This window comes from Naegleria gruberi (assembly GCF_000004985.1).
Source record: "Naegleria gruberi genomic scaffold NAEGRscaffold_2, whole genome shotgun sequence".
Taxonomy (NCBI): domain Eukaryota; phylum Heterolobosea; class Eutetramitea; order Acrasida; family Naegleriidae; genus Naegleria; species Naegleria gruberi.
The window spans coordinates 637,246-657,538 of record NW_003163325.1 but is presented as its reverse complement, the minus strand read 5'-3'; the positions used below and the strand labels follow the sequence as shown (position 1 = coordinate 657,538).

Genomic DNA, 20,293 nt, shown 5'->3' with positions numbered 1-20,293 from the left:
AATTATCATCTTCGGAAGAGGATTTTTTCAAAAACGTTGATGCTTGGATCAGAATGCCAGATTTACAACAAAAACAACAAGATTTGGAAAATAAATTGTACACTCTAGAAACTTTATTGGATTATGAATTGAAAGGAAACAAAGCAAAAACATTATACACACAAAAAAGTAATATTTATTTTCTGAGAAAGGCTGATGAAGTGAAATTAGAAAAAAGGACAGACAAGGAAAAGATTGAAACTGAAATACAAAACATCAACAAGGAATTAACATCATTAACAAGAACTTTCCAACAATTCAAACAAAATGTAGTAAAAACTAGAGATTAATTATTGCTTTCGGAGTGGTGCATTAATTGGAGGTGGAGGAATAACCTTGCCAGGTAATGCTAGTTTCCTTGTACCTAAACTTGAAGGTGGAGGAGGAAGTTTTGCAGAAGGAGGAGGAATCTTTGGAATTTGTTTTTGGTCTTCTTTTTGGAAGTGCAACTTTAGTGTCATGGAATAGGTATCTTTATCCCACTCTGTTATAAATTTACCTTCACCTCTATCGATTGGTTTGTTTGGAATTTTGAAAGCAATTGTTTCGTATGGATCCGCAGCAAATAATAAATATTGATATTTTGGATTTGGGGGTTCCTGTTTTTGTTCATATGAACTCATTATTCTAAACCTAGGTTGTAACTCTTTATCAATTTCAGGGTATTGTATCACAAAGATGAGAGATTTTTGCTTAGTTTCTGGATTAATTTTCTTGGAGACTGTATATCCAGGTCTTCCAATTTTTAATGTCTTTTTAAACATTTTCTCTTGCTTTTGGATTCCCTTGATTGGTGTATCCTTTTGATCCGCAGCAATTCTCTTGTGTAAGTTATATTTGTGTCTTCTTCCTTGCGTGTGAGCCATATAGTTTCCAATTGTATTGTGTTGGGTTAAACATAATTTACATTCATATTTTCCAATGTGATTTTTCATAATGTATGGATCCTTTTCCAAATCAATATTTTCCAATGCTAGTTGAGTTTGTCTTTCTCTCCGATCAACATTGGCCAAGGAGGCACTTTGTTGCCCACCACTGCCTGCCTTGCTGCCAAAATCACGAAACATTTTTTTTAAAACTTGAAGGTGAATTAAATCATATTTTCCTTTTATTTGCTCTCTAATTTTTTGTTATTCTTTTTCAACAGAATGGCCAAATGTTTGATTGCAGATTCCTTAACTGTCAACCCTTTATACAGTGGTCTTACTTTGGCCAATTCAAGAACTGAAGAAGAAACAAGTTTTTCAACACTTTCTTCAAGGTATTCCACTACTCCTAGATTTGGCCAATCTCTTTGTCTGACTGGCAACTTGGTTGGAAGTTGTAAGGAAACAAACTCCCATGGTTTTTGCATAAACTTGATTCGTCCCTCACTAGAGTACGTCCTATAGAGTTTACCCTTATATTTGATAGAAAATCTGGATTTCCCCCACACAACCATTCCCAAGGATAATAATATTGGACAGAATCCCAAATAACCATATTGACCTGCAATCTTATCATCGTATTCCTCTTCTTGAAGTTCAGAAACATGTCTCAAGTGCATATCATTAACCTCGTGTGGTAATTCTTCTGGGAACTTGATGTTCTTGTCTGTGTATTTGTGATAGTTTGAAACAAACATCTGCATGACATTTGAATCACTAAAACAATAAATCTTATCCTCATAGAAACATCTGTTCGTGTGGGTTCTGTCTGTAATGGTATCAAAAAGAATTCCCTCATCCACAAACTTGACTGGACAGTATGTTTTAAATCTTGAAATGTGGTCACTGAAAAAATCAGAATCCATACCAATATCAAATATTGGGGCAGGTATTTCCTTCTTGGAAGAGTTGACAAAAAAGTTGTATTGTCTGTGTAGAGTATTGGTGACAGCTCTTTCAATGCTAGAGACTAAGCTCCAATCAGGAAGTATTCCCAATCTTATGGTTGTGAAAGGTCTTTCCATTTCGAATAATGTTTCAATTTGTCTCTCATCGTTTGATACAGTTGTGCTACTATGAGAACAGGTTATTGTGAATGGAAATTGTAAAAACTTACTCTCGGTTATCCAAAAAGAAAACCTTATCAATAATGTCACCTTTTTTGGCAAACTCCTTAATATCTTCATAGGTTGGGAAAATACCATCTATAATAAAACCATTTACCACACAGTCAAAGTGGTTGAGTCTACGTTTCAAATAGGAAAGAAGATCATCACCTTCAGGGAATGGATTTTCTTCACTTCTAAATTGGTTGCCTATTGCTGTCTGATACTTCATGAAAGTTTGTACTATTTCAAGACAACTCACATAAGTGCAACCAAGTTTAGCAGCAACTTTTCTAGCAAGTATTTCTCTTTTTTCCGGATCTCCTCCATACAGTAAGATTTTTGGTCGGAATTCTTTTTGATCAATTTCAGTTTCTATCAGTCTAGTTCTCTCTTTAAGGAAGATTTCTCTATTCTTTTCTGTTTTGAAGAAAAATACAAGATTATTCACAACTACTGGGAAGCTTATTTCAGGTTTTGGGGGCTTGACAGTCTTTTTTACCGAAACATCTTCATTCTCTTCATCACCATCCTTTTCCTCTTGCTCATCTCCCTCTTCTTCGTTCTTTTCTTCTTCATTCTGTTCGTCATCATCTTGTTTTTCTTCATCAGTTTGTTCCTCGTCTTGGTTTTCTTCATTGTTTGACTTTTCTTCAGGTTGTTGAGGAGCAACTTCCTCTTGTTTTGGTGGTTCTACGTATTGGAATGGGTCCTCATCTTGGCATATTGTTAAGAAATTACCTTCCATTTTAGGGTATTGTGAGGTCTGTTGCAATTTGTCTACCTTATCAAAATATCCAAATCCTAGCTTTTTTCTACCTTCGAAAACTAGTTTGATGGCCGTATCGTGGTCACATGTTGTGATAAAATCAAATATTTGCTTTTTGTCTTTCATAAGATAAATGAAATCTAATACTTGTCTCATTACCACTCTCTCTGGTTTTGCTGAATCAAAATCTCTTACAACAAATCGTTTTCCTAGGTATCTGTTAGATATTTCTTCTGTCTTTTCAAAAGCATCTGAGTATGATTTTTGTACATCTTCTAATATTTCATCCTTAGTTTTAACTGGTTCTTCTTCCTCTTCCTCTTGTTGAGTTTCTTCATTATCATCATCCTCTTTTTTCTTCTTCAATCTGACATCTATTTTTGCTTGCTCCTTTTTCTTTCTCTTATCAATTTTCTTTTGTAGGAGGTGTTGTTTGTATTGGGAGAAATTCTTGTCAAAATTTTTCTTTACGTACTGTTCCTCGTTTACCTTAAAGTTGATTAACAAGGTTGGGAAAACTTCTAGTTCATCCAAAATGTTTAGTATGGGTTCTGTGACTTCTCCCAATGGAATCGAGGTAAGAATGTAGCCATTTACATATTTTTGATCTTTGAGAACTAACTTGAGGATATTACAGAGCCTTCTTAACCTTTTTTCTTCTTTAGCTGTTTCGTCGTCTTCTTCTTCTGGAGCCTCCTCTTCTTCTTCCTCTTCATCATCAGATTTTTCTTTTTTAGGATGCTCAATAGGTTTTTCCAGTTCTTTAATATACTCGATTACAGTGTCTATTTCACTACCAATTTTTTCAAGAAAATCTAAATCAAGTTTAACAATTGGAAGGGAGAATGTTTCACTAATTTTAGTTGAGTATGAAGATTGTTCATCCACTCCAATCATCCAAATATTGCTTGTTGTATTCCTAATTTCAGACGTGTAAATATGTGGTCTAAGTATGAACTCATCCATAGCCTCCTGTGTGTCAAACACATAGTGTTTTCCTTTGTAAGAAACACACAACGAACTATCACCTTTTACGAGTAACCGTCTGTTTTTAAGGGTAACTGGACAAAATATTCCAGATAAACCAAGAATTTCATGTCTAATCTCCTTCTTTGAAGGCTCTTCATCATCTTGTGGGTCGTCCCCTCCTTCTTGCTCTTCCGTTTTCTCTTCTTGTTCCAATAGAACATGTTCTCTTTCGAAAGGATCTGTGTCTTCCTTTGGTAGTTCAATAGAAGCTGCTGCAGCCTCAACTAGAAAAGGATCAACTTGTTTTCTCACGCTTAATACACCTTCCCATATGTTAGTAAAGGAAACCTCTATAAATTTGATTTTTTTGGCTTGTAAATACTCCTCTTTTTCTTTGACTAGCTTTACAAAGTCTATCACTTCCTTCTTTTCAACTGGTGGATCTATTGCTTTTGGATCAGATTCGCCCTGCTCCTCATTTTCATTGTTATCTTCTTCATCATCGACTGCAGCACTTTCCTCGGTAGCATGTTCTTCTTCTCCTTCCTCTTGCTCGGATTTTTCCTTTGTGAGAATGACAATAGAGGTGAGTGGAGATTCGGCAGGAGAATCTAGAATAGATTTCATTACTGAGCTATTTTCATAAGATGAAGAACCTCCACTAACAAAGATGGATATTTGAAGATCTTCTGAAGTTTCTGGTAATACATTTTCTTCCATAATTTCTTGCTCCTCAGGTTCTTCCTCAGGGGCTTCATCTTCATCATCTCCCTCAATAGTAACCTTTTTAGCGAGTTTCTTTTCTTTTATAGGTGGAGGAGGGAGGCTGGCTGCATATTTTGCATATTGATCTAGGCTAACAATTTCTGATTTGTAAAACTTAGACACTTAATATCCTTGGTTAGAATGATGTGCGAAATATTAAAACTTACCTTCTCTTATTATTTCTTCTCCAATTTCACCGTTCCAAACAAATAAAACTCTTTGCTTTTTCTCAGGTAACTTCTTTAGGTAATATCTAGGATTGTTGATAAACTCATTTTGATATTCTTTTGTGGAGAGTAAATACAGTCTTCCTCTGTACAATGCTGGAATATTTCCTTCCACAATCGCTCTATCAATATGAAATCTAACAGGACAATACTTCTTCCATCGACTCCATTTATATCCTTTTTCAATTTGAGCTGTTATTATCCCTTCATAATCAGGTTCCTCTTCTGGGGTTTCAATAATGACAGGATTAATTGCAACAATATTAGGGGTAGATCTTCCAATTTTCTGCAAAACTATTAAGAAGGCATCTCTAAAACTTTGAGATGAGGTATCTATTGTTAAAAATTTACAATGCTCTTTGGCTATCTGGATAGTGTTAGAAAGTGGTTCCAAATCTGCTTGTTCTTGGTAAGCTTTCTTTTTCAAGTAAAAACTAATAACAGTTAAAGAAAGAATTCAATCACACTTACTATTCTAACCTTTCAAGAAATTGATTTTCTCTCATTTGTGCTTTTTGCTTCTCCTTCTCCTCTCTTACTTCTTCGTCTTCGTCTTCTTCTGGTTCTTCTTCCTCCTCGTCTTCCTCAGGTTCTTCCTCAGGTTCTTCTTCTGTTTCCTCCTCGTCAGCATTCTCTCCATCATCATCTTCTGATGGTTCCTTTTTTTTCTTTTCCAATTTTTGAGTTTGCATCAATTTCTTCTTTTCCTCCCTTAATTCTTGTTTCCTTCTTTCCTCCTCTTGCTCTTGCCTTTCTTTATTATCCTCCTGATCAATAAGTGACTCTATCTCACTAATTCTTGATGTAATTTTTGAAATAATTTCCGATTTTCTATTCTTTGATTCTTCAGGATTCATTTGAAGGCTAACTACATATTTAGCAGGGTTGTCTTGGAGAGCCTGTACAATGCTGCTTCTAATCTCAGAGTCAATAGTGCCCCACTCCAAAATATAGCCTCTATCCATAATATAGTCAGAGGAAATCCATTTCTGAAACAATTCAATTTGTAAAGAGTTTGGAATGGCTCGTTCCTCCTTGAGATACTTTTCAATCTATTAATTGTAAAATTGTGTTAATGTTATTTTTAACCTCACTTACCTGTAATCCCATTGAGCTCTTTGATTTGAATTCTTCTCTGGCCATCTCCTCAAGGTCCAATCTTACACTATTGTAGTGATTTGAAATTTGTTTTCCAATATGACCCTTTCCAGAGACTAGGGTTTAAATTAAAAATTAAAATATAACATGAAAGAATGAACATACACGAATCTCCAATAATTAGAAAGCTCTTAGGCCTCTTATTGACATCTATTATCATTTCTTCCTCGCTGTCGTATCCTTGTTGTAATTCTACATTTTGCAACTGTTCAGATTCAGGTAATGAGAGGCGAAGCAAATTTTCAAAATGTTTGTCCACTTTTTTAATTTTTAATCCAATCTGATATTTAGTTTCCCCCTTTACATTAAAGTGTTTGCCAAGATCCATCAACCTGGTAAAAGTCAATATTGGATGGATTTCATCCAGTTCTCTTAATTTAATCTCCTCTCCAGTCAAATCATTGAAACTAGGTATTTCATTCAAACAATAAATGTCATCCGAAAGTGTATCATTAATGTCATTGTTGTTGAGAAATTTAACGAGATCCTTGTCATCTATTTCTCTAAAATAAATTTTCTTCTCATCAAACAGCTTTCCGATTAGATTGTTTGTTCTTTGTGTTCGCAAGCTTTTGAAATTAGATGTTTTTTTTGTGATGGAAGCCAACAAACACATTAAGAAATTCAACCATTCCTCCTTCCTCCAAACCAAAGTGAAATGGAATGCTACTCTCTCCATATAACCAAAAAATTGGTCAAATTGAAAACAAGTGCTATGTTTTGAGACTCTTGTCTTGATATTCTTGAAAATGTTTGAGAGAATATGACCATATTGTTCATTATGATTTAATAATGTAGAAATTCTCTTTTCTAAATTTGATAGTTCACTCTTTGATATTGGGTCAGTGATGGGAGTGTCTGTTTTTGCAATTTTCCAAAACTTCATAGGATGGTTAAACATATCGGAACTTAACATCAAGACTTACCACCTCAATTATTTTATCTAGTTTTCTTTCTATGAGTTGATAGTTCCAATCATCAACATCGATTGTTTGATGAATTGTATTTTCATTGTTATTGGATATTGGTTGTTCTTTCTCAATTGTTTCATCCGTTGATGACATTTTTTTTAGACTTGAATAAATGTAAATAATATTGGCGGGAAATTCAAGTCATCAAATAATATCTTCAAATCATTTTAGTTAATTTACTTATACTTGAGGTTGGAATATTTAAATATTAAAATACTAATAATTTAATTTAATATCTGGTTTACATTTTCCTCTTCATCACAGAATTATTAAACGGAAAAGATCATCAAAAAATGAAAAGAAAGGATATTCCCAACTCCCCACCCAACAAGACAGAAAAGAAAAAGAGGGGAAACAAGAACAAGCAATTTGTGTTGAATATTTCAACAAGTAGTCTCGGACAAGATCCCTATCCAAGTGATGATGATGTTGAAGGCGAAGGAAAGTTTGGACCGGTTTCTGCTATTCCACTTTCTAGTCTAGATTATTTTGCAGAAGATGAAAATGATAGTGAAAACATGGAGACTATAAAGGAAAATACAAAGGAAAATAGTATTGATGATATTCAAAATATTGAAAAGTCATATTCTGGCAAGTCAATCCAGGAACTTCATGTGTTGTTCTGTGAATCAATCAAACTAGATCCTTTTTCCGAGCCATTTGTGAAATCATCTTTGTCAAAATTACGTATTCTTGATTTCTCAAATGGTTGCTTGGAGAGTGTAGATTTATTATTCTATTTCAAAAACTTGCCAGTTATCAAAGAAATTGATTTTTCCAACAACAAAATTACCAAAATAATTCATTTCGACTTTCTTCAACAACCGGAGAAGGTCAATATATTAGAACAGGTGTTTCCAAAAACTTTGAAAAAGATTAATTTATCATGGAATTTCCTTACAGAATTCCCATCTATTGAACTCATCATGCTTCTCCAAAAAAGAGGAACTATTTTCGACATTAGATTCAACTACATTTCCTCTCTTCCACATGAATTCATGTACGAGGCAGATGATGCCCTGAGCGATGCAGAATATCACACAGAATGTAAATCCAAATCTAGTGCTAGCAAATTTGTAACAATCAATCACACCATATTATGCGATATTAAGAACACTATTGTAGGTTTCTTCAATTTTGAAACTATAATTATTCCAAAATGTTTCTATATAGCCCACAGAAATTATGCCCAATCTTTATTTAGGATCTATGCAAGCGGCCAAAAACGTAAGATTATTAGTGGATGTACTCAAAGTTAAATATGTACTCAATGTGTCATGTTTTGATGTTGCAGAGGAAAGTGGATTTAGAGGAAAGCAATATTCTGAGTTCTTTGATGAGATTCTCAATTTACAAGTAACAGATGACAACAAACAAGATATAGTCTCAATATTTGACCAATGTTTTCCTTTTATTGATAGGGCAAGAAAGGAAAAGAATGTGCCTATTCTTGTTCATTGTCTAGCTGGTCAATCAAGGAGTGTATCAATAGTAATTGGATATGTTATGAAAGAACTCAACCTAGATTTCTCAAAGGCATTTACCCATGTAAAAGAACTCCACACTTATTCACAAGTAAGTTAAACTAATTTCTCTCTTGTATCATATTAAATAACAAAGCCAAATACGAGTTTTCAAATGCAATTATCAACCTTTCTCACTGAAGAGTTAAAAGAGGAGGATGAGGAGGAGGAAGGAAGTAAATCTCCAATTCTAAGGAAATATTAGACCTGATTACCCTTTGGAAAGAATGGATTTATCTTACAAAGTCATCACCTCAAAAGGTCAAAAGAGTTTTAAAAAGCATTTCCTTGAAATTATTGAAATTAGGAAATAACAACGTATATTTTAGATTAATGGCATAGCTTCACATTATTTCTAATTTTGTAAATAATCAACCTAAGCACCTTCAATTAATTAAATTGATATTAATTTATTCAGTTTTTTCCTTTCCAGATGAATTTTCACTTTCCTCAATATTTTCATTCTGTTTTGTCTCTTCAGCTTGTTTTTCTTCTAGTTCTTTTTGTTTTCTTTCTCTTTCTTCCAAAATTTTTCTCTTCTTCCTCAGAATTAATTTTTTTCTAAGCTCTTGCTTATCCTCCTCTTTCATTTGTCTCAGTGTTGGAATGACACTTGTCGGGTTATTTAGTACATAGTTTTAAAACAACATACATGAATAAAGTCGCTGACAGGGCAACAGTGATAATAAACATGACAATAGAGTGATATTTTTCAATTCCGGGAACGTAGTACATGAAGGCCAAACAAGCAATCAATGCAATAAAGGAAACAAATAAAATCCTAATAAACTTTGGAGACAAAGAGGAACCAGGTGTTAGAATCATTCCGATAGTTCCCCTCTTTAAAAATTCTGGCATGTTTGCCAATGGATCAGTATTGGTAGGAATAGATTCTGTTGTTGACAATTTAACAACTTGCTCATTATTGGTTTCATTATTGGTTGGTTTTTGTTCTGAGGATATCTCCGATGACGTTGTTGATGTTTGTTCAGTCATTTTTTGAATCTGATTTATTATTAACAAAACACGTATGTCTTCGATATCTTCTAAATACATGAAGAGGAAACATGGATACTTTATTATGATAATGAGAAGATATCTTCAGTATTCAGAGTGTTATTATTATTTATTATTTAAAATATACACGGATAATGAGATTATGACAAGATTTCTTAAGTATTCAGAGTATTGTTCCTGTAATACATCAAAATTGACACTGAATTGAAAATCAAACAATTTTCTACTCAACCGCCAAAATGCTGTAACAATAGAACGTTACATTTTAAATTTTCTTTCAAAAAAAATGAGCTTTATTGAGGATAGCAGCCCCTCCCACTTTGTCATTCCCTCATCGCCAAATGTTAAGGTGTTGAGGGATGCCTCCTACTCCTCTGACAATGATAGCCCTGTAGAAAATTCAGTAGAATCAAAAACAATTGCTGGTATAGAAACAAACAGTAAGTTTTAAAGAACAACAATTCAAAAGACATTGATGGGACAGCCTCTTTGTGCATTTGCGGAAAACCATCCTTTGCTGGATTAAGGAATGGAGATCTTTCTGATGCGAGGTTTAGTGATATTCAAGGAATAGTAATGCTTCCAAAAGATGACACAACTCATGGCGATTCTTCATTCCTCCTCTCAGAACAGCATCAAATTAGATTGGTAAATATGAAAGACAAAGTAGTAACAACCTTCTTTTCAGCGCAACTGCAAAATCCAAAAGGAATGGCAATTTATAAGAATTTTCTTCTTGTTTGTGATTCCCAACAGCATAAAATCAAAATGATTTCTTTGGATGGAAGAAGAATTACAAATTTTGCGGGAAATGGAAACAGAGGGTGCAGTACTGGAAGAGTAACTGATGTAATGTTTGACACTCCAACTGGTATTTGTGTCATTGGGGATAATGTCTTTGTTTCGGATACTGGAAATCACAGAGTTGTTAGGATCAATAATGGTTTCGTGACCAATGCAGCAGGAAACCCAAGAACAGCAGGATTTATGGATGGAAAAGTTCAAAACTCAATTCTTAATTCCCCTACCGATTTATTTTCTCATGAAAATACATTGTACATTAATGACTTTGGAAATTCTAGAATTAGGCAGGTCTTTGCAAATTATAGTGTTGTGAGGACAGTTGTAGAGAGTGCTGAGAAACTATACGGTGCAGCTATGAATTCTGATGGGGAAATGATACTGGCCACACACAACACTGTTTACAAATATAATCACGAAACAAAAGAATCTTCTCAAATATTGGGAGAAACATCTGAGCCAATAAGAAAAATACTTTGTGCATCCAGATCCATTTACTTGGCTGCCTGTACAAATTCAGTGTTTAAAATTGAAGATAAGATCGTCAATCAAAACAACAGCAACAATTCAGTATTGGACCTCAGGCAATTTTCCAGAAAACTTGGATCTTCCCAAAATTTCTCAATCAATTCAAACATTCAAGAGAGTTGGAAAGGAGAAAATCCAATCAGACCATCCTACTTTGAGTTGATCTACTGTTATGAACAGGATTTGTTGGAAATTTACAATTACTACTGCACAAATATTATTCACACCTTCTCAGATGTTAATGAAATGACAAGTAATCAATTTGCCAAGTTCGCAAAGGACTGCAAAATTACAGACAAAACTTTCCATTCTAACGACGTTTTCCTTGTCTTTGAGGAGGCAACAAAATTCTCTCCAACGTTCAAAATGAATTTTGATGATTTTTTGAATGGCTTAGCCTTCATGTCAGTTAAAAAGTATACTAAACTACCAGTCTACACAATAGCTGACATGTCCAAATTTGATGAAGACGTAAAAGTTTTATTCAGAAAGTTATTGTTCGAATTGGTTCTTCCAAATTCAGGAAAAACCTCAAGCGATCCAACCCCTTCAGAATTGACAGATCCCTCTGTTGCCAGTCTTTGGGCAACACATCAAGATGTAATATACAAGATCTTCACTTTTTATACTCAAAAAAAGAGAACTCACAAGGATACAATGCAATGGGTGAGTTATAATAAGGGTTTAAGTACTCTCAATGTTGACGAATTCTTCATGTTCTGTACAGATTTTGAAATATTTCCAAAATGGTTCTCCAAGATACAATTAGCTAAAATGTTTGACTCTTGCTGTAAAATTAACCAAAGTTTTAGTGAGCCAGCTGATCATGTCTCCAAAGAAGGTAGATTAATGAACTTTGTGGAATTTTTGGACTGCCTGGGAAGAATTGCATTGGCTAAGTTTAGTGACACTTCACTGAGTGACATCTACAAAACTGCCAGACAGAAGATAGAAGGCTTGCTCGAACACATGTCCTTATCTGAGGGAAGAAAATTCTTTGCAACACGCCTAGGAAACAGATTACTAACAAACGTAGAATCCCCAATGAAAAAGCAATTAGTTCAACAGATGAAACAAGCTTATTTGGGTAGAAATCCTCAAAGATCTAAGCTTCAGTATACAGACTACTCTTTTGCTAAGCAAAAACAAAAAGAAAGAGATTCATTAGACATTTCTATTAAGAGAATAGCAGAAGAGCAAGAACATAAAGATGTCAAATGTGCATCTAAAGATGTTGTTCTGTACGTAGCCTCAAAGACTGAAGAAGAAACCTCTTGGAAATATATTGCAACTGGAAATTTGGCACTTTCTTTCAAAAACAAGCTCTCATTGGAAGATTTTGAGAGTAAAAAAGTGTTCGACATTCAATTGACATCAATGATTCTTCCTGTCGTAGAAGAGAAAGATTTGTTCCATATTTTCAAACCTGGTATTTTATTTGATGATTCCAGTATTTATGGAATTCAGTTTTCTTCCAGATTTACCTCTTCACTCTTTGAAAAAGAATATCAAGGACTTCCAAAAAGAGGATCATCGTCTTCTCTCACTAACATGACTCCTTCTCCAAGAAGCAATAACTCTAGACTTATTGGTACGCCAAAGAAAACAAACTCTCCTACTCCTAAAAGCAATACGCCAAAAGTCTCATGGAGTGACGATAAGGCAACAGTAAAAACTCCACAAAAAGAGGAAAAGAGAAATAATAGCTCACTTGATGATACAATTGAACAACCAGAGGTTAGCCCAATTTATTTTAATCCAAAACAAGCATTTAAGAGCGCTCAAAATAGATCTCCTTTTATGAGAGACATCAGTCTGGACGAAAACAAAAGGGATGAACAACAGGATCTCGATGATTCTTCCACAATTCCAAAAATCATCAAAGATTATGAAGCATTTGTTACGGATTTTGTTGCCTATCATTTAAAATCCAGTATCAAATCTTTATTAGCTGAAAATGCAACCTTGTCTCCAAAAAAGTCTGTAAACGATAAGGTCGACACTATTATTCAAAGTGTTTCAGACAGAATTCGGTGGTCCTCTGGATTAGCATTGACTGGGAACCTAGGTAAAATTCTAAATAATTCCAGTAATAATGTAACTGATGAGGAACTTTTCGAAACAAAGGAAAGATCTGTTCAACCTCTTCTATCACTAGATAGTTATGTTTGCTCTAGACTCGAAACATTGGACAAGTTTTATGAGGTTGTTTCTTCTCAAGTAAATTCTTCATCTCAATACTTGGAGATTTACATAAAGGATGATATAGGAGTCTCAATGTTCAATTTTAAGCAAAGATGGTTCTGTGTAGGTGAGGGAACAACTTACAGAATGGAAATTTTCACATTTGAAAATGAGTTTTGTGAAGTCTATGTGAATGGTGAGCCTGTTTCACCAACTGCATCCTCTGCAACTTGGATAATCATTCCAATTTCAATTCCAAAAGCCACCCACGAAAGTGATGTGAATGTTGACCAATTGAAAAACCTCAATGTACATAGCGTACACCCTGTAAAAATTGAACTTGTACATAAGAATGGATTTGCAGTACGATTCTTAATTGAGTTTGCTGTTTTTTCATCCCAAAAAGAGCTTAATTATAGTTATGGAGTTTTAAAAGAAAGTTTATTGGAACAATTCAAAAATTTGCCTCCTTGCTTCCAATCCCTTGCTATGTTTTCACAAAGAAAAGTTCAAACTCTAGGAAATTAATATTCTAAGAATTAAAAACTACATTTCGAATCTAGATTTTCTATTTCACTCTTCTGTTTGGCCTCACCATCTTCTGGAGAGCCCAACATGTATTCTTCCAACCCAACTCGTTTAGTACTGGAACTACCAACAATTTCCCAAGAACCATTTCTATCCTTTGACATGACTTTAACTTCATCTGGAGTATCAAGCTCAGTACCCATCACAGTTAACACAAATCCTTGTTCTTGTTGGAAACCAAATTGGGAATTTGCAGCTGATTTTAATTCCTCAATGGTACTCTTTAAGAGTGTTGATTTGAACTTTGAATAGTCATCATAGGATATTCCATAATTGAATAGCTTGGTAGCTCTCTCGTGTGCTGGTATTGTAACAGAATCTCCCAATTCTCTCATCACATTCATCTTTAAACGATTAAATTCTTCAATGGAAATCTCATCAATGGCAAAATCAACAAATGATCTCACTTGCTCATCAAGATCATAAAGGAACATTTTGATGTCCTCACGAGTAATTCCAATAATTGAGAATGAACCATTAATTGACTGATGAGCTCGGCAATCACTCTCTGAATTCTTGAAAAGCTTTTCATTAAATATTTGCGCGAGTAGGAAGAAATGAGGTGCTTTGTCATCAGTTAGTGGAACGCTTTTACCACCTCTACATATTATTCTTGAACCTTCTAAAATAGTATTTGGTGGAATGGTAATGTATCTGTTCTTTTCTTTGGAGGCTTCTATTACCTTTCCAAATTTGTTATTTTCTGGTATTTCTTCCTGTAACATGTCTGAATTGGATTCCATAAAATCTTTTGCAACTTGACAAACCATGTCCCTATGTTTCGAACTTGCAGTAAGCATTAATTTATATCCAAAACGTGTTGTCAATTGTCTATAGAATTGAGAAATATAATTCTTAAATGATTTAAGGGATTTTAATTTGGCTTCTTCCAAAAATGCTAAATGGGTTGTTCCACCAGCAACATCCTCTAATTTCTTTAATTGTTTTAGCAATAGATATAATATAAATACTACTTACCGATATTGGAGAAGTTTTGGATTCTGAGGAAAATCTAGCCAACCCAATAATATCAATTTGATCTGATATCTCTTGATTTACCTCATCAATGATATGCTTTATAAGCTCATCATTTAATAAATGAGGTGGCATATCTTTCAATTCAGAGTCAGATAACATGGCGTCCATTACATCCAGTGCCTTGTATAAATTCTTTCTAATAACCTGCGTTCTCAGCACAATACCACACTTTACAGAATTTGGATCAAATTTGTCGTGTAAAATCTTGACACTAGTTTGTATTCCTCTTGGGAAGTACTTTTCTTTGAATTCATCCATTTCTTCTCTAGACGCATCACGAGCTCCAAGTTGAGTTATGAGTTTTGCTATTGATGAATAATAAATAATGTCGTGGAGTCTATTTTCATCCTTTGTAACGAAAACATTGTCATACTTTACAAGAGAAATATCAATAAGATCTCCATTCGATTCCTGAATATTGAATAAAAATCTACCATTCAAGTATGACTCTACAGAATTACTAATAAATGATTCAGAAATACAGCTATCAGTATCAATATCATAGCTCTCATTAATATTAGAGGCAAAACTCAAGTTTTGATTCACACTAATCTTGGACATGGTAGGGAGATGAACATTCTTGTTTCCTGTCTGAGTGAGAAGTACATAATTCTTATTAGTGGAAAAATACTTTTGAACAAGTTGAGAAAGTATCCTTTCAATTCCACCACATTCATCAATTTCCTTTCTAATATTCGCCAATTGAATGAGAGAGTTTGAACTACCAGTGGAGAGGGAATCACCAATATTCTGCTCAGAAACCCAAGAGTGAAGTAAAATTTCATGAATACGCAATGTTGAATTGAAGAGTGTAGAATATTCCATTTCAATTTGATTCAAGTAGTGAGATGCAGATCTAGTATTGATATTCTCCATCATTCTCAATAACTTGTTCTTTACAATTGGTAAATCATTATTAGTAACACCTTCAACACCAATTATGAACGAGCATTGATTGTGTGAAGCATTAATACCACTGATTTGGAGTGGAGACAATGAGAAGTTACCCAACTCGAATGGATAAGTATCTTGGAGACATCTTGCCAGAATAGATAAGAGAATATAGTCATGTTGGTTCTATAATTAATTGGTGTTGTGTGAAAACTAGTAGTAGTTTTTCAATGATACTTACTGTAATATCACAATCAAGCTTGTATGCAATTGCAATTCTTGATTGGGCATTCTCTGGGAGATTATTCTCGAATGGAACATGTTCTACAAATTCAAATGTACTGGTATCTTTCAATGACTCCACAATTAATTCATTTCTACTGCTACTATTAGTTTGTTTTGGAAGACTTTCCAAAGATTTTACAACCATCTCTGCACTATCTCCATAAGAAATAAAGAGAGAATTACTAGGATTATATTTTGACTCGAAATCTTGTCTCAAATTGTACGAATTGGTATTTTTCAAAATATTCACACATTCCTCATAGCTTGGTATTGTGTTGTCATAGAGATGACTGATGAGAGATTTAGAAAATCTTGCTTGTCCATCTGTATGATTCAACACATTCAAACCTTCTAATGAATTTAGAACTAATTCCTCAATATATCTAGAATTCCAATTAGGAAAGAATAATTGATTATTAAATATATCTATTAATTGTTTGTATTGTCTTTGATTATTTGTTGTGAATTGAAATGTTTGTACCTCTTGATGAGTATCAATAGAAAATATACTCGGATAAATATAAGGTGAATAATTAAAACATGAATTTAATTTCTCAACAATTAAATTATTGAAATGATGATAAGTTAGAAAATTAATAGGACTCTTATCTAATTTAACATTAATACTATATCCAAAATTATTCTTATCATTAATTAATAAATGTGCAAGTTGAGTATTACTTTTATCAATATTAAATAATTGTATTGGTTTTTCAAAAATAGCTGATGGTGATGATGATGATTTTGAATAATTTCGGAGTGTTGATGATGCAAATTTTTGATGTATCAACAATAATTTTCTTTCATTTCCATTGGCAATAATTTTCTTCATTTTTTTATTTTCATCTTTCTAGAGGACAACAATTGTTGATATTATTGTTAAAAGAGATATAATCTTGCTATTGATTATGACCACTCACTGTAATATCCTGTATTAATTATTATTATTCAACAATTAATAAAAAAATGAAAGGAATACTTGTTGTTCTTGTTGCATTGTTATTATTGTCAATAGTCGGTGCTTTGATCAGTGCACAAGATATGGGAGAAGCTGTGGTTGATGCTGCATTGAGAGAGCTTGATGGTTTGGGCTGGTTGAATAGCAATACTCATCTCTTTATGAAGAGAGTTGCTTTGTGTGAATCAAACTATGGGCAAGCTCCAGGAACATATAGAAGTGGATATTATGGAGGTATTTGGCAAGGTTAGTTGTATTCATATCATCAATTTGTGGTTGATCACACACTTACACTTTTTAATGATCATATTGAACTTGATTCATTATTGGAATCTCTGTTAACAACAAACAAAACAGTGGATGATATTGGATTTAAAAACTCACAAGATTCATCCTCTCATCCCTTCCTTGCCAAAAAATTCGAAGAATTAGATAACAAGATGGGTATTGAATGGAAAAGTGTAAAGTGGACACAATGTGTACGTGCCTTATATTCTGTATTGGCTGCTCGTTTGAATTTATTCACAATTCCAGCAGCAATTCCGACATCTCTCCAAGACCAAGCACAATACTGGAAGACCTATTATAATACTGGAAGTGGAAAGGGATCTGTTAGTTATTTCGTTGATTGTTGCAAACAAGGTGGTTTGGGTGACGATCACAAATTGTAAAGTTCTATAACTTTTTATTCAAGTAAACTGTGAAGATAAATGACTGTGAATAGTTCATTCTATTTGCAGCCCCAAGGAGTTTTTGTCGTTGTAAAAGCTTCTCCGCATTTAAATGTGAAGCTTCTTCTTAATGTGTGGGGTAGGGTTTTTTCCAACTTGGATATTAAGGCATCAATGAGAGAAACACACACACCACACAGTGGTCCATTTGATTCTCTCTCTTTTTTGAAAAAACAACAGCAACAACTCTGTGTGCTTCTTCCGTTTATCATCAATAATTTTGATCAACAACAATAACAATATTATAAAACCAACAATAGATCCCGCGATGATTTTATCAATTAATTTTAAATCATCATCAGCAGTATTACTGCTTTGCATGATAATGATGACAATGACAACAACAACAATGGCTGCACTCATGAATAGACCACCTTCTTCTAATAATTTCAAGGATGGAAATACCATTCTCGACAAGTACATGGCTACTCCCGATCCAGTCTATGGATATAAACTCGCCTCTCAAACTGAAAATCCTGCTGCAACAATTTATATTTTGAATATGACTAGTTTAGCCTATTTAACACCATCAGAAGTTGGAATTCGTTCCATATGGACACATGCTCTTACTGTTGTTGTTCCAAAGAATTTAAATAAGAATTTGAGAACAGCTTCCCTTTTGATCAATGGTGGTGATAACATTAGACCAATTCCTGATTCAAATGATGTCAATGACCTTGTATTGGTGGCTAGTGTTACACGTTCTATTATTGCTGATTTGACTCAAATTCCTAATCAACCAATTGTCTTTGCAAGTGATCCAGCTAAACAAAGTAGAACTGAGGATGAAATTACTGCTTTCACTTGGAGACATTTCTTGAATAACACAAAGGATGGTTCAGCAGCCTCTGATTGGATTATTCAATTACCAATGGCTAAATCTGCTAAACTTGCTATGGATTCTATGCAAAGTTTTATTAATTCCATTATGGGTGTTAAAAGTGGTCAATTCATTGAAAACTTTACTGTTTTGGGTGGTTCCAAGAGAGGTTGGACTACTTGGTTGGTTGCTGCCACTGATAAGAGAGTCAAGACAATTATTCCAATTGTCATTCAAGTTTTGAACTTTAAACAAATTTTGGAACATGTTTATAATTCTCTCTGTTCTTGGCCACAATCTATGGGTATGTTTTTTTTGGGATTTTATATCTTTATGAATGCTTATTTTTTTTCATTAATCATACTTGGATGTTTAAAATGGTGTGAAATAATATATACAGAGGCTTACACTGATCAAGGTGTTATGAATCTTTTGGAAACTAAGGAATTTGCTCAATTGACTCAAATTATTGATCCTCTCGTTTATAAGGAACGTTATGCCAATATTAATAAGTTTATTATCAATGGTTTGGGAGATATCTTCTTCTGGCCTGTAAGTTTTCAATAATTTTATTTTAATAATTAATTTTAAAAAGGATTTGGCATTGTACAGTTATCCACAATTGCCTGGTAGTGATGATCTCAAAAGGTTTGTTTCATTTAATTTTTTCAATAATCTCAATAATTTGAAATTATTACAACCTTACCACTTTAATGTGACAACAGAATAAGATACATTCCTAATGTTGGCCACTCTATGGCTGGATCTGATATTTGGGAAACCATTTTGACCTTCTCATTTGCCACTCTCTATAACATTACTCTTCCAACCTATACATTCTCTCATAACTATGCTCCAGAAGGTGCCTATGTTCAAATCAGAATTCTCAATGGTGTTACTCCATTCAGAGTAACATTGTGGGCTTCTACCAATGAAAAGGCAAGAGATTTCCGTATTACTGAAACAGGTAAAAGCTTTGAACCAACCGTTATCAGATCCACCACACCTGATGATCCATGGTCTTACAATGTTTTTGTTCCAAATCCAGCTAAGGGATGGACTGCATTCTCTGTTGAAATGGAATTTGGTCTTGCTGGTAATGATAATGGTATTCCAATTCCTCTTCCACCAATCAAGTTTAGTTCTGCTGGTTATGTCACTCCAACTAGTCTCCCATGCAAATATCCAGGTTCTCAATAATTAATCAATATTCAATTTATTCGAAATGAATACAAATTATTGGATTATTTAGAAATAAAAATTAAAAAAATGTTCAATCCATCATCATTGCCCTATTCTCGGAATGATTTTTATCAGGATACAAATTTTAATAATAATAATAATTTAATGAGTAGAGGAGATATGGGTGGATATAACTCTGTCACAAATTCTTCATCTCCCTTCAACAATAATTATAACAACAACAACTTATTCAATAATAATAACACCAATAACTTTAATAGTAATGTTTACACTTCCTATCCGTCATCATTTTACAAATTACACAATTCACAACAAACGGAAAGGAATCAAGTATTTTCAAATCAATTCGGAGAAGAATTAAATAACAATACCATGAGTTATAAATCATCATTTAATAGAATGAATGAAGCATCCATTAATTTATATAATCCATTGGTTGGCTTTTTTAAAAATCAAAGCAATCTCAAATTTAAAATTAATTTATTAATATATTTCATATTAGGATTATTATTTACCTTGGTAATTTATGGAAGAAATGTGGTGAAACAATTTCGAATTTTCAAGATTATTAGAGATTTTCTGAATCAATTTATTTTAAAAAAGACCAAGAAAGAGTCTGAACAAACTCCTACAAACAAAATTTCGCCCATTCTTTCAAAATATGAAGAGGAATACTATGAGTTTTATAGGAAGTATTTGGAAAATAAGAAGGAGAAACAAAAGAAAAAGAAACAAACTGACTTACTCAAAAAGTTGAATGGTTTTTGTGATCAATTCACTTCAAAACCAATCCTGT

The 20,293-nt window shown here is 33.5% G+C and overlaps 5 protein-coding genes across 5 annotated transcripts; 2 read left to right on the top strand and 3 right to left on the bottom strand.

Annotated features, from left to right (window-relative positions):
• Positions 1-156: 156 nt before the first annotated feature.
• On the bottom strand, positions 157-1,106 carry NAEGRDRAFT_34884 (splicing factor 3a, subunit 2; the record flags this gene model as incomplete). The annotated part of the gene is made up of 1 exon (XM_002682659.1): positions 157-1,106. The coding sequence occupies one exon, from the start codon at positions 1,104-1,106 to the stop codon at positions 330-332; it is 777 nt and encodes a 258-aa protein (XP_002682705.1). The 3' UTR covers positions 157-329.
• A 41-nt stretch (positions 1,107-1,147) lies between these two features.
• NAEGRDRAFT_61978 (uncharacterized protein) lies at positions 1,148-7,023 on the bottom strand (the record flags this gene model as incomplete). The annotated part of the gene is made up of 7 exons (XM_002682658.1): positions 1,148-2,039; positions 2,083-4,696; positions 4,742-5,235; positions 5,273-5,853; positions 5,900-6,015; positions 6,065-6,491; positions 6,886-7,023. The coding sequence occupies 7 exons, from the start codon at positions 7,021-7,023 to the stop codon at positions 1,148-1,150; spliced, it is 5,262 nt and encodes a 1,753-aa protein (XP_002682704.1).
• A 209-nt stretch (positions 7,024-7,232) lies between these two features.
• Positions 7,233-13,511, top strand: NAEGRDRAFT_56632 (dual specificity protein phosphatase; the record flags this gene model as incomplete). The annotated part of the gene is made up of 4 exons (XM_002682870.1): positions 7,233-8,051; positions 8,104-8,505; positions 9,820-9,910; positions 10,099-13,511. Exons 1-4 carry the CDS (start codon positions 7,449-7,451, stop codon positions 13,509-13,511), a joined length of 4,509 nt encoding a protein of 1,502 aa, XP_002682916.1. The 5' UTR covers positions 7,233-7,448.
• Positions 13,512-13,522: 11 nt separating this feature from the next.
• NAEGRDRAFT_61974 (uncharacterized protein) lies at positions 13,523-16,617 on the bottom strand (the record flags this gene model as incomplete). Its single annotated transcript, XM_002682657.1, has 3 exons — positions 13,523-14,506; positions 14,550-15,686; positions 15,742-16,617. The coding sequence occupies 3 exons, from the start codon at positions 16,615-16,617 to the stop codon at positions 13,523-13,525; spliced, it is 2,997 nt and encodes a 998-aa protein (XP_002682703.1).
• Positions 16,618-17,823: 1,206 nt separating this feature from the next.
• Positions 17,824-19,494, top strand: NAEGRDRAFT_61973 (uncharacterized protein; the record flags this gene model as incomplete). The annotated part of the gene is made up of 4 exons (XM_002682869.1): positions 17,824-18,598; positions 18,695-18,846; positions 18,890-18,942; positions 19,020-19,494. The coding sequence occupies 4 exons, from the start codon at positions 17,824-17,826 to the stop codon at positions 19,492-19,494; spliced, it is 1,455 nt and encodes a 484-aa protein (XP_002682915.1).
• Between the last annotated feature and the right edge of the window lie 799 nt (positions 19,495-20,293).